The sequence below is a fragment of the Oncorhynchus mykiss genome, chromosome 23 (genome assembly GCF_057628025.1).
Source record: "Oncorhynchus mykiss isolate SJ-2025 chromosome 23, ASM5762802v1, whole genome shotgun sequence".
Lineage (NCBI taxonomy): Eukaryota > Metazoa > Chordata > Actinopteri > Salmoniformes > Salmonidae > Oncorhynchus > Oncorhynchus mykiss.
Window position 1 is genome coordinate 8,898,863 of NC_143044.1, and position 14,749 is coordinate 8,913,611.

Below are 14,749 nucleotides of genomic sequence, written 5' to 3' on the forward strand. Positions count from 1 at the left end.
GTCAGAGGAAGAGAGACAGAGGTGAGGTGATAAGAACATAAGAAATGGGCCGCTTCCTCACCGGCCCGGCTGGAGTATGTGTGTGTGTGTATGCGCGTGTGTGTGTGTGGTGAAGGTGGTGGTGTGGGGGGGGGGCCCTGCAACCTTTCTGTGGGGAACCGGCTGGGGGGGTAGGTGGGGTTGGGTCGGTAGGAGGCTCATTTCCGAGGATTGTTAGAGGGCTTTGAAAACTTCAGGAGTTGGGTGGCTGGGGTGTGAGTGCATGTGTGTGTGAGTGAGGGGAACAGTGGGAGGGGACTCCTAGCCTGAGGAGGAGGAGGGTGACTTTTGAACATGGGGGCGGGGTATTTCCAAAACGTAACTCTTTAAAAACAAATAGCAGTCCCGGAGAGGTCTCAGACACTTTTGGCAGCTAGCTAGTGTGGATAGTTCAGGACCAGGCAGCGTAGCAGACATGACAACTGTGGGGGAACTGATGCTGCTGGTGCTGGGGCTGCTGGTGACAGCTCATTGTGAGGTCAGGGCCAGAGATCCAGAGGTGGAGGAAGAGGACCCAGGCCTGCCTCTGGAGAAAGAAGGCTTGGATACCCAGGGGATGGGGGTAGGAGTCCATCCTGAACCTGGGGGGATTGACATTCCCCACCTCAGGACAGGACCCCGTGGCCACGAACCTGATGTGCCTGGATCTGCCCACCACCCTCTGGGGCATGGGCCACATGGACAACCCCATCAGGTTGGTCCTGGGAAAAAAAACCTGGGTCTGCTGCCCGGGGAGAGTGCTCCCCCACCAGGAGAGGGAGGGAGCTACCCAGCCCGCACTGGGTAAGTGTTTATTCACAGTAGCTAGCCACCTCTCAGCTGACAGACAGCCTGTGCAGACACGTATTTATAGGAGAAGGAAAACACAGGAACAACCACCTGTGGATTGACAAACACACACATGCACTTCGCAGCATGCACATCAAACAGAATATTAAATGTTTGGTCTACCAGCATGTGTGTAATAACAGCTACCACCATAGCTGTGGGAAGCAGGGGTGCTGAGGGTGCTGCAGCAATCCCTGAAAAAAAGGGGGAAAAAATGTATGTTTTTCTCCACAAAAGTAGGCAACAACAACAAAAAATCCCAGCACCCCCAAACATCTTCCCGGCGGCTATGGCTACTACCCACGTTAAGAACGTGGAGCAGCTCACATATACAGTTGAAGTCTGAAGTTTACATACACCTAGCTAAATACATTTCAAATCAGTTTTTCACAATTCCTGTCATTTAAACCTAGTAAAAAAATCCCTGTCTTAGGTCAGTTAAGATCACCACTTTATTTTAAGAATGTGAAATGTCAGTATAATAGTAGAGAGAATGATCGGGTCAGAAGTTTACATATACTCAATTAGAATTTAGTAGCATTGCCTTTAAATTGTTTAACTTGGCTCAAACGTTTTGGATAGCCCTCAATAGCCCTAAATTTTGGGGTTAAGCAACATCTCAAGACATCAGTCAGGAAGTTAAAGGTTGGTCACAAATGGGTCTTCCAAATGGACAATGACCCTAAGCATACTTCCAAAGTTGTGGCAAAAAGGCTTAAGGACAAAAAAGTCAAGGTATTTGAGTGGCCATCACAAAGCCCTGACCTCAATCCTATAGAAAATATGTGGGCAGAACTGAAAAAGCATGTGCGAACATCATTTTCTGGATTTTTCCAAGCTGTTTAAAGGCACAGTCAACTTAGTGAATGTAAACTTCTGACCAACTGGAATTGTGATACAGTGAATTCTAAGTGAAATAATCTGTCTGTAAACAATTGTTGGAAAAATTACTTGTGTCATTACTTGTGTCATATACTTGTCATTGTACTAATCGACTTGTCAATACCAGAGGTGGGACCAAGTCATTGTTTTACAAGTCACAAGTAAGTCTCAAGTTTTAGCACTCAAGTCCCAAGTCAAGTCAAGACAGGCAAGTCCAAGTCAAGATTGTCAAGTATCAAGTCCTAAACTTTGAGTTTTGAGTCCTAAACAAGTCATAATGTGCTCTTTACCAAATGTAATACCATTTCATATTTTTAACAAGAGTACGTTAGTATATTACATTTACGCAAATCATGAATGCTTTTAAAAATATCTATATATTTATTACTTTCCAAATAAACGTTATATTTCCATGGAAATACATGGGTAGCCATGAGAAAGCCCCCCCCCCAATAGTGATCGACTATTGAGGATCGCTATGGGGAGCAATTCGTCAATGTAGGCTTGTACACAATCGCCCAACACACACACACACACACACACACACACTGTGTGGTTGGTTACAGTAGGCTAACGTATGTCAATGGTTTTAGGAGCAGCAGTAACATCAGGCAGGATTTAGGCTGCCAACTGCCTAGCCAGTTGTAGCTCAACCTTGGGTGCAAGGATCATGTTCCCGCACTGACTGACTGTGTGGAGGCTCATTGATTTAACGTTACGTTAACCTACATGCTACACTAGTAAAGTAATAACATATATAGCTGTCGACTATATTAGCCACAACTTACCGTTCTTTGTACAACTTCAAATATCGAACAAAGTTGGAAATTGTTGCGCCTCCGTCTGTAATTTTCTTCCCACATGTTGTGCGAGTTGCAATCCGTTTTTTTATTGATACAGTGTCGTCTTTATATCCGAAAATAATAATTTGGCGTGTCATCTTTCCAAGGGCTCCACCTGAATTCACCCGCCGACATTCCTCTGCACTGCCACGCACAACTTTTTCTCAGCTGGCACAATTTGATTGGCTGCTGTCCGATTCAAACTGTAATCCGTTAAATGAAGAGTTGATGCGTTGCACACTTTTTTAACAGCCTCATTTTTAATATTTGTGCTTGGGGAGAGGAGGGTATCAGGTCGAGTCAAGTCACGAGTCATTGGTGTTAAAGTCAAAGTCGAGTTGCAAGTCGAGTCTGACTCGAGTCCAAGTCATGTGACTCGAGTCCACACCTCTGGACAAAACTATAGTTTGTTAACAAGAAATTTGTGGAGTGGTTGAAAAACTACGTTTTCATGACTACAACCCCAAGTGTATGTAAACTTCAGACTTCAACTTTATATGCAGTGCCCCAGAAATATGTATTTTTTTTTTATTTATTTGTGGAATTTCCCCCCCTTTTTCTCCTCAATTTCGATCTTATATCATCGCTACAATCAGCATGAAGCTTGAGCTGATGGGGTGAACTAAACCAAGGTAAAGTCTTTTAGTAAACTTTTACATGTGCCCTCCTCAGCAGAACTGCTGGAATTTCACTGCCTTGGTTTGGCTCGGCTTCTTGTTAATGTGCTCTCTCCAGTCCCACCTCACCAAAGTGTCGAAAGTAGGCACATGGTTTTCCTTACCCGAGCTTAATCAATCGCAATTCATCTTAATTGCATAGAAAGCCATAAGAGAGCAATAGGTTTCCTGCAGTTTGTGCTCAGAGCCCAGGCTGCCGGCGGAGCTGAGTTACTGGACATTTCATTATTCTAACCTGGATACATACATTACACCCTAAATTGCAGCACAGCTAGCCTGATCCGCTGATAATGTGCTCCCTGAGGAGCTAGCTCAAACAGCTAGCGATTATCCCTCCTTAAGAACAGCCATTTAAACGTTTACTTAACGACATCGTTCAAAGAAGACCTTTTCCTTATGTGTCACCATCATTACTGTAATGGAGTTCAGGTTTGGGCCGGCCAGCGTGTAGCCTGTGATATCTCTGAGGGCCAGGTTTGATTGGATCCTCTCGTGCTGGAGGAGGTCATTGAGAGGTTCACCCTGTGTGTGAATAACTCTTACTCTGCAACAGAAAAAGTGAACTGTCTTTTGCAAACTCTCAACTCAACCAAGGTTCATGGTTCGACTGGATATGTGAGAGGTATGCATACAGTCCTTCCTCTTCAGTGTAAAAAGAATGAATCAATGTGCTTCGGCCTTGACGTCTGTAAACACATTGGTTGTTAACAAAGAGAAAATCGAGAAATTTCAATGACTGAATACCTCGGACTTATGAAGAGCACTGACTGTGCAAAGGAAAAATTAAACTGTCGATAAACGTGCAGTCCAACAAAGATGTATTAACAGATGAACAGAGTGGATATGTGAGAGGTATTCAGCCACTCAAGGATGACCAATCGGAAGGCTGCGAGGCCAAAACGTCTCTTCTTCTAAACCGTTAAAAAAATATATATATTTTTTTACAAACTTCTATTTGTTCGCCAAGAGTGTCTGAATATCTTTAGCATATGAATAACACTGATTTCAGTTTCAGGTCAGATATCTCCATTTATTTTAGTGCTGTGAACGGTTTTCAGCGTAGTGGTATTGGCATATTTTCATCCCCAGGATGTAACAGCCCCTGTTGTTTTGGTGAGTGCTCAGGGTCTAGGTGATATATGTATATATATATATATGTGTGTGTGTATGGGCGCGTATGTGTGTGTGTGTGTGTGCGTATGGGCACGTGTGTGTGTGTGTGTGCGTGCGTATGGGCGCGTATGTGTGTGTGTGTGCGTATGGGCGCGTATGTGTGTGTGTGTGTGTGTGTGTGTGTGCGTATGGGCGCGTATGTGTGTGTGTGTGTGTGTGTATGGGCGCGTATGTGTGTGTGTGTATGGGCGCGTATGTGTGTGTGTGTGCGTATGGGCGCGTATGTGTGTGTGTGTGTGCGTATGTGTGTGTGTGTGTGTGTGTGTGTGTGTGGGCGCGTATGTGTGTGCTACAGTGCTAGGATAATTCCCTCCTGTGGTGTAGACAGTGCGCTTCACTGCTGAGTCTGAGGCTGTTTCAATCTGCACACTTCTGGGCCCCCAAAATGCATGTGTTAGAACCCAGGTGGTGGGCGAGGAATGTGGATATACGAGGGGCGTTGGGATGGATGGTTCACGGCTGACGTGAGGCATTGGGTCTTTGGTACGCATGGGGAGCTCTGAAAGGCCACAGACAGCGAGGGAGTGAACGGTAGACCTGTGTGGACTACTACAATCTAGCTAGCAAAACAGAACAGAACTATGCAGAAGCAAAGAGGAGCAGAGCCAGACAACAGGCTAAACAACTCATTACAAGAACCCATGAAAACAGGAAGTATGAGGGAGGGGTAGTTTACTGCTTAAGCTGTTTTCAACAATTCTACTCAGATATTTAAATGCAACGCAGCTCATTCTAGTGTGGGATGTTACATCGGCGACGTCATCGCCAATGGCAAAGCTCCGTAGACATAATTAACAGTCGCTTAACGGCAATTATACTTTTCGCAAACGTCTTTCATCAAGCACTCTCATTAAAATCAACATAATAGTAAGAAAAGCTAAAAGAATGAAATCAAGACATGAAAGTGCAGCCCATGTCGAAAGCCTGGCCCTCCTGCTGGGGTCCATCGTGGGGCTCGGAGGTTGTACTGATGACTGTACTGATGACATGTACCAGCTCCGGCTTCAAGAGCGGAAACCTCCGCTCCCTTTCCATCCCTCAGTGGCCCTTCCCGGACCACTCGGAACAAGGTCATTCCCGACCCATCACCAACGCAGCCAATGGCTGTGTGTCCGTGTGTGTGCTTGTTGCTGCTATGCTCTCACATCTCTCTAAAACATGTCCTAAAGGAATCAGCTTTGATTCCCAGTGTGCTCGGCCTCGCCGCTCAGCCACTGGCATTGGCACAAAGGCCTTTTGTGAACAGTCGGGTTTCAGAGTCCATGTCGACTCAATGGTTAACAGGACCCCCATACCCATCTGGTTATTTTCCATTCCACTTTTCATTTCTGAATCAACATCATCTGCAGCAGTCAGGGTCCTCTGCAGAATTGAAACACTTTGAACACTCTCCGACACAATGTGGCTTTTCTTGAAAGCAAAAAACAAAATCATAATAATGGCCACTAGTGCAGCATAAAGGGGATATTGTTATCCAGGCCAGCTGTACTGTATAAGAAACAAGCAAAGAGGAGTCCTGGCTTTGAAACCCAGCCAAAATAACATTGTAGATCCACTGTTAATATTAGTTCTTCATTTATCTTGCGAAAGGAGTATCTGGTCTGGTGTTATTGGTACTATAAAACATCTATGAATGAGTTAAATGACATGACTCTTCAACAAGACTACAGAGCCTCTTAGCTTAGCTTAGTTAGCCCTTTTTGGAAACCTCAGCTCCACCTCCAACCCAGAGACCTAATCAACCACCCAGGACGCCATGATTAGACTGTGGGAGAGGACAGTGTCGCTGTGGGAACACAGTCCTAGTATCTTATCACCATAATAGAGAAACTCACCACCAAAGCTGTATGGCAGGGCTGTATGAAGGTTTGTCCAGTGGATTTGCAGTGTGTGTGTGTGTGTGTGTGTGTGTATACTGTGTGGTGGAGTGTCTCAGGATGGAGTAGGTTAGCGCTGCGTGAGAGCGTCAGATGCTTCCTTCCTGGTCGGAGCCAAAGAGGGGTGATGTTCTGGGAGTTGTAGGTCTACAGAAGGTACGACCACGGCTATTGTGCTCTCCCAGAGATGGCCCTTCATGATTTCACAGCAGACCAGGAGGAAGCGACACCGGGCAGCTCTGACTCAGATCTGCCAAGCTAGTAGCACAGTGGTGGGGTTGAGCATGGAAGGGACAGATATTGGACGTTGACAAATTTGAATTTCCAATGAAGTTGGAAAGTTCAACTTTGCAAGCAGTCGGTGGGAACCCTAATTCCTAGACTGTGAAAGCACATTGCCATTGGCTGGTAAGAATCCAGTATCCGCCTTCTTCTCAGCCAGAAAGGGAGTGCACATTTACCTTGGGAGGGCAGAAAGGGCAGACCTCAATGTTCTCACATTGTAAAAGTTTAATATTATTGTTCTACTGTGAAATATCAAAGACGGGATCAAGCGCAGAACACTGTTTGTGACACACTAGAGGCCAAAACAAAATTAAAGTATCAGTGACCCTCTAGTCAATTAACCAGGCATTCCACTCTCTGAGTTTCCATTCAGTCCTGTTGAACGAGGATGTTGCTCAAAATGTCCTTTGTTTATGTATGGGAAGGGACACAGTCTTTCCTTGTATTTGCTTTCTTATTTGCTTTCGAATGGCAATCGTCATGTACTGAAAACTTGTTAGACGAGCTTGTTTGCTGTGGCACTGTTTAGTCTGTGTAAGGGTGAACACCGTCGTAGAGCTGGAGGCTGTTAGGGGGTTCAGGAGACCTTGTTCTCTCAGTTTATGAAATATAAACTTAGTACTGGGTTGTGTCACCCCTCCTCCCCACTATTTATCCAGCAGGAGTTCCCCTCCTAAAGGGGGTTGTAGCTTACTGGGCCAAGAGAAAGACAGTCTTGGATCAGAGTGAGAAAAGGTAAAACATCCTGTAAATGCCAACTGTCTCGTTTCTACACATTCTCTGTCTCTGCACTGTAAAGTAAGTCTCAAAACAAACCGCAGTGGTATGTGTGTCTGTACAGTACATGAAGGACTTGTCAGGGCCACAACGATGCAGCCACTTGCTTGTTGCCTTGGAAACAGATGAAGTATTTTGGTTTAATCCTCTCCACTCCTCTGCAGCTGCACCCCTGGGACATCAAGGCTCTTTGTTTGGTCTGGCCTGGACGCAGAAGTGGTGGATTAGAGAACCAATGACACAGACATGTTGAGAATTCCAATACAAGGTCCTGTGAGTCCCATGGGGGGGGGGGGGGGTTAGGCTGAGAATGGCACACATACTGTACATCCATACGACTTAACCTTTCTGATCTCCCCATCCCGGATCCGGGTTCGTGAATACAGACTCAAGCTCATTACCATAACGCAACGTTAACTATTCATGAAAATCGCAAATCAAATGAAATAAATATGCTAGCTCTCAAGCTTAGCCTTTTGTTAACAACACTGTCATCTCAGATTTTCAAAATATGCTTCTCAACCATTGCAAAACAATCATTTGTGTAACAGTATTGATGGCTAACGTAGCATTTAGCATTAGCATTCAGCTGGCAACATTTACACAAAAAAACAGAAAAGCATTCAAAAAAATCATTTACCTTTGAAGAACTTCAGATGTTTTCATTGAGGAGACTCTCAGATAGCAAATGTTCAGTTTTTCCTGAAAGATTATTTGTTTAGGACAAATCGCTCCGTTTTCTGCGTCACGTTTAGCTATGAAAAAACCCCTGTATCCAGGATTGTGTAAATCTATCAGCAAGCTCATTAGCATAACACAACGTTAACTATTTATGAAAATCGCAAATGAAATGAAATAAATATGCCATCTCTCAAGCTTAGCCTTTTGTAAACAACACTGTCATCTCAGATTTTCAAAATATGCTTCTCAACCATAGGAAAACAATCATTTGTGTAAAAGTAGCTAGCTAGAGTTAGCATTTCGCGTTAGCATTTAGCGTTAGCATTAGCGTTAGCATCCAGCACGCAACATTAACAAAAACATAAAAGCCTTCAAATAAAATCATTTACCTTTGAAGAACTTCTGATGTTTTCAATGAGGATACTCTCAGTTAGATAGCAGATGCTCAGTTTTTCCAAAAAGATTCCTTGTGTATTAGAAATAGCTCCGTTTTATACATCACATTTGGCTACCAAAAAAAATCCATAAATTCAGTCCTCAAAACGCAAACTTTTCTCCAAATTAACTCCATAATATCGACTGAAAACATGGCAGACGTTGTTTAGAATCAATCCTCAAGGTGTTTTTCACATATCTCTTCATTGATACATCGTTCTTGGAAACATGGTTTCTCTCCTGAATCCCAGGAGAAAATGCCTGCACCTGAAGATTACGCACAAATTTAGACAAAGGACACCGGGCGGACCTCTGGAAAATGTAGTCTCTTATGGCCAATCTTCCAATGATATGCCTACAAATACGTCACAATGCTGCTAAGACCTTGGGCGAACGACAGAAAGTGTAGGCTCATTCGTTGCGCAATCACAGCCATATAAGGAGAGAATGGAAAACAGAGCTTCAGAAATTCTGCTAATTCCTGGGTGATGCATCATCTTGGTTTCGCCTGTAGAATGAGTTCTGGGGCACTTACAGACAAAATCTTTGCAGATTCTGAAACTTCAGAGTGTTTTCTTTCCAAAACTGTCAAGAATATGCATAGTCGAGCATCTTTTCGTGACAAAATATCGCGCTTAAAACGGGAACGTTTTTTATCCAAAAATGAAATAGCGCCCCTAGAGCTCTAAGAGGTTAAGGTTCCTCTTAAGCTTGAATGGGTGAGCCAGGTCAGATAAAGATTGTCCTTTTTCGGGAAACTCCTACTCAAGCACGCAGAGTTACTTAATTCAGCCTCCATACAATGCTACACACCACAGTGGAAGGGAGCGGTTTGGCAGCCACTTTGCCTCGCCTCACAGGTTCAGCGAGGTAAGCCAGAAAAAACACCAAACACCAGATCTGACATGTCACACTCTACCACGTCAGTTTGAGGGGCCCCAGGCCGACCTGTTCGCCTGGTGTTTAGTAAACTCTGTCTCCTGGTTGAAGGGACAGAGTGGCATGAGGTTTGTCTCAAACAGACTGGTCGAGACAGGGCCACCCAGGAGCAGTGAAATTCATCCCCCTCTGCACCTGTCTCACCTGGTGTCAGGGGCGAGATGACCCCTGCAGTGTTGTAGACTGACCCCTGGCTATCCTATACCTTCTCTAATGGGTTGCTTGGACAGTCTGGGTCTGAAGCAGGTTAGCAAAGCTCAGTGCAGGTTTGTGCTGGTAAGGGAGGGTCAGAACGGGAGAGCCGCTGTAGCAAATGAAGGTCAATGGGGGCCAAATGGAATAAGAAGGCATAATTCACCAGAAATTGAGATAAATGAATACCTGTGGAATTCGTTGAAATCAAATCTGCTGGTAAATAAAAGTGACTACAATTTCCCTGATTAGATCTATGCAGACAGCAGTGTGAAGGTCCTGGCAAGAAAGCCAGCCCATAGATGATGTCTTGGCCCAGTCAGTAGTTGCTATGTGCTGAGAAGGCCGAGTTGGAAGCAGGGGATGGTTCTTTCAGCACTACCCTGGAGAGAAGCCAGGCGGGTGACTCACCGTGCCAGGCCTGGGCACTGAAGCTGGCAGTAAAATACCCATTATATAGTAATGAAGGGTAGATAGGGGCCTGGAGGGAGACTGTCAAACATAAAAAGCAATTCTAAAATAGAAAAGGGTTAAAAACGTCATAAGAAATGTCGGCCACCGAAACAATAAGTTCTTCAAGAGTCCGACAACACCCAAATAACGTTGCAACAACACCCAAATAACGTTGCAACGACACCCAAATAAGGTTGGATGAAAAGGCAGATGCTGCTGAAATAGATTTTTATTTTTGGCACTGTTAAAAATAAATCAAAATGACTGTTAGATTATGGGAAGTCCAGTGGTCAGTGCCGGATGCTATGTTTGTAGCCTTGACCTGTAGAGACAGGAAGGAAAACCACAGAATTGCAAACAAGCAAACTGTGAGACAGCAGCAGTAGCAGCAGTCGTTGAGGGAGAGAGCGCTGTAAGCCCAGGAGGAAGATAGATAGAAACCTATAATAGTATAGAAGAACAACTTTACTGTCCATCCAGGATGGAAGTTTTTCTTTGGCATCACCTTACATTTAAAGAATGACATACACATACAATCTCACATCACACACGTAAAACAGTCAATTCAGCATACTGCATACACGTAAAACAGTCAGTTCAGCATACTGCATACAAGTAAAACAGTCAGTTCAGCATACTGCATACACGTAAAACAGTCAGTTCAGCATACTGCATACACGTAAAACAGTCAGTTCAGCATACTGCATACACGTAAAACAGTCAGTTCAGCATACTGCATACACGTAAAACAGTCAGTTCAGCATACTGCATACAAGTAAAACAGTCAGTTCAGCATACTGCATACACGTAAAACAGTCAGTTCAGCATACTGCATACACGTAAAACAGTCAGTTCAGCATACTGCATACACGTAAAACAGGACATTGATACATTCACTCACAACTGACAGCTGCCCCAACTGCACTGTTAAAATAGATCGACACGTATATATACCGATACAATTGACATTGCATTTAGTAGTCCATCACCTTCGTCTTGGCCATGGGCATGCTAAAGCGCCAGCCAGAGGGAAGCCTTTTGAACTGACGGTGTAGAAGGTGGGAGGAGGTCGCCAACGATGCCAAGAGTGTGCAAGTATAAAATATATTTTGATTTGTTTAACACTTTTTTGGTTACTACATGATTCCATATGTGTTATTTCATAGTTTTGATGTCTTTTAATCTACAATGTATAAAATAGTACAAATAAAGAAAAACCCTTGAATGAGTAGGTGTATCCAAACTTTTGACTGGTACTGTACCAGAATAATGGTAATCTGTCCAAACTCGCGTGGTAGATAGAATGGCCTAAATGATATGAGCATCTCATAGTCTCTGGTGAACACTTGTTCAATCACATTACACTGTGTTAACTACAAAGATACACAGCTGCCAGCTATTGATTTATGTGATGTTGTTTTGTCTCGATCTGCTCTGATTGCTGTGTATCCATCAATGTTCACATCAATATTGTCCTGCTTGAGCCACGTTTCTATACAGCAGATTGCTTGCTTTTCCCAAAGTCGTCTTCAAATTGAACCTTGGCCGCTAACTCATCCAGTTTATTATTCAGTGACCGTACATTTGACATGGTGATCACTGGGAGCGGGTGACGGCTTCCCCACATTTGACATGGTGATCACTGGGAGCGGGTGACGGCTTCCCCACATTTGACATGGTGATCACTGGGAGCGGGTGACGGCTTCCCTACATTTAACATGGTGATCACTGGGAGCGGGTGACGGCTTCCACACATTTGACATGGTGATCACTGGGAGCGGGTGACGGCTTCCCCACATTTGACATGGTGATCACTGGGAGCGGGTGACGGCTTCCCCACATTTAACATGGTGATCACTGGGAGCGGGTGACGGCTTCCCCACATTCCACATGGTGATCACTGGGAGCGGGTGACGGCTTCCCCACATTTGACATGGTGATCACTGGGAGCGGGTGACGGCTTCCCCACATTTAACATGGTGATCACTGGGAGCGGGTGACGGCTTCCCCGCCTCAGTAGTCTGTTCCTGACACCACCGCTTGAGTCTCGCTTCCTCTTAGTTTCCGTTTTTGACTTTGTAGAACAACAATCAGGTAAGGCAAGGCAAGGTAAGGGTGTTTGAGGGTGCGAGATTCCCACGGGTGTAACGTTGGGTGACGGTGGTTGTTTTTTACTCACTGACTGCATACAATCTCCGTTTGTCATTGTAAAGCTTTTTGAATATTACAGCAATCAGGATGAACAGGGTCACACATTGCCATGTACAATCCACTTTCAAACTTGCGACGCACTTGGGACTTAACAAAACAAAATAGAGCGATGTAACTATAAACAAACGAACAGGGTCTGGCAGCAGCGCCGTGCCCCTAGAGGATGTAATATCTCTCCATAGATTCATCTCAACGGTCTCCCAGTTTCCGGTGTCATTACACACAGAGATGGCACAGTATCAAAGGAATGACGCTGTCTCTCTCTCTTTCAGGAACTGGTGTGCATTCGTGCACCGCCGCATTGTCACCACTGCCGTCTCTTGTGGCACGGAGGAATACACCATCAAGTCTCAGAGCCCCTGTCCCAACGGCACACCTGACTGCCAGCTTGTCATGTGAGTTCATCCCAATGTGCATTCAAACGTCTGCTCAAACCACATACTAACAGTACAATGCATTATATTACAGATTGCATGATGCACACTCAGATTCTCCAATCTCCCACACACATCTTGTGTATTTCTGTATGTTTTATTTCAACTTTGTTTTGTCAAGGAGTCAATACTGAGAGCAAGGCCTCTTTTACAGATGAGCCCTGACTGACAGAAAATACACATCAAAATATCAATACAAAATACAAAACACGGTCATAACAAACACACACATTCATTCATCCGTAATAAGGTCCTCAATCAGCTTTCTGAATTGCAAGAGGCACCAGAACATCACATTTAAGAATATTTTGAAACTTGTTCCACGTATAAGATACATGAAAACTAAAAGCTCATTTACCTACAGTGCATTCGGGAAGTATTCAGACCACTTCCCTTTTTCCACATGTTGTTACGTTACAGCCTTATTCTAAAATGGATTAAATAATGTATTTTTCTCATCAATCAACAATCAATACCCCATAATGTCAAAGCGAAAACAGGTTTGTATACATTTTTGCGAATGTATAAAAAATAGAAACAGCAATACCATTGTTTTCGTAAGTATTCAGACTCCAAATTGAGCTCCGGTGCATCCCTCTCCATTCACAGCAAGCACATTAAGTGTGTGCCCTCAGGCCACTACTTTACTACCACATACTGTATCTACAACACAAAATGTATGTGTGTGTGTGTGTGTGTGTGTGTGTGTTTGCGTCTCTTCACAGTCCCCGCTATTCCATAAGGTGTATTTTTATGTTTTTAAAATCTGATTTTACTGCATACATCAGTTATTTGATGTGGCATTAGACTTCATGTAGTCTTGGCTCTATGTAGTACTGTGCACCTTCCATAGTCTGTTCTGGACTTGGGGACTGTGAAGAGACCTTTGGTGGCATGTCTTGTGGGGTTTGCATGGGTGTCCAAGCTGTGTGCCAGTAGTTCAAATAGACAGCTCAGTGCAATCAACATGTCAATACCTCACACATGTTATGATGAAGTCAATCTCTCCTCCACTTTGAGCCAGGAGAGATTGCCATGCATATTATTAATGTTAACTCTCTGTGTACATCCAAGGTCCAGCTATAATGCCCTGTTCTGAGCCAATTGCACATTTCCAAAGTCCCTCTTTGTGGCACCTGACCACACGACTGAACAGTAGTCCAGGTGTGACAAAACTAGAGCCAATAGGACTTGCCCTGTTGATAATGCTGTTAAGAAGGCAGAGCAGCGCTTTATTACAGACAGACTTCTCCCCATTTTAGCTACTGTTGTATAAATAATGTATGTTTTGACCATGACAGTTTACAATCCAGGGTTACTCCAAGCAGTTTAGTCACCTCAACTTGTTCAATGTCCACATTATTTATTACAAGATTTAGCTGAGGTTTAGGGTTTAGTGAATGATTTGTCACCAAATACAATGCCTTTAGATTTTGAAATATGTAGGACTAACTTATTCCTTGCCACCCACTCTGAAACTAACTGCAGCTTTTTGTTAAGTGTGGCAGTCATTTCAGTAGCTAACGAGTATAGTGTTGAGTCAACCGCATACATAGACACACTGGCTTTACTTAATGCCTTAATTGCTGATTCTACCTGGATTTTGTTGGAGAGGCTTCCATTAAAGAACCCCATCTGTGTCCTGTTAGACAGGTAACTCTTTATCCACAATAGGGGGTGTAAAGCCAGAACACATCCATTTTCCCAGCAGAAGACTATGATCGATAATGTCAAAAGCTGCATTGAAGTCTAACAAAACAGCCCCGCCGTATTTTTAGCGGCAGTCCTTTGTGTAAGTGCATGTTGAATGTCCTTCCCTTTAAGCACGCTGAAAGGGTGTTTCAATTTGTTTACTGTAAAATAGCATTGTATCTGGTTAAACACCATTTTCCCCAAAAGTTTGGGTTGGTAACAGGCTGATTGGTTGGCTATTTGAACCAGTAAAGGGGGCTTTACTATTCTTGGGTAGCGGAATGACTTTTGCTTCCCTCTAGGCCTGAGGGCACACACTTTCTAGTAGGTTT

At 44.1% G+C, this 14,749-nt stretch overlaps 1 protein-coding gene across 2 annotated transcripts in view; it reads left to right on the plus strand.

Annotated features, from left to right (window-relative positions):
* Nucleotides 1-256: 256 nt before the first annotated feature.
* LOC110502381 (multimerin-2) overlaps nucleotides 257-14,749 on the plus strand; it is a 29,089-nt gene continuing 14,596 nt past the window's right edge. The window contains exons 1-2 of one of the 2 annotated variants that reach the window (XM_021580363.3): nucleotides 257-822; nucleotides 12,564-12,686. In XM_021580363.3, the coding sequence (XP_021436038.2) occupies nucleotides 455-822; nucleotides 12,564-12,686 (491 nt within the window). In that variant the 5' untranslated portion in view covers nucleotides 257-454. The remainder of the gene's footprint in view (nucleotides 823-12,563; nucleotides 12,687-14,749) is intronic. The other variant, XM_021580362.3, reaches the window with a different exon arrangement.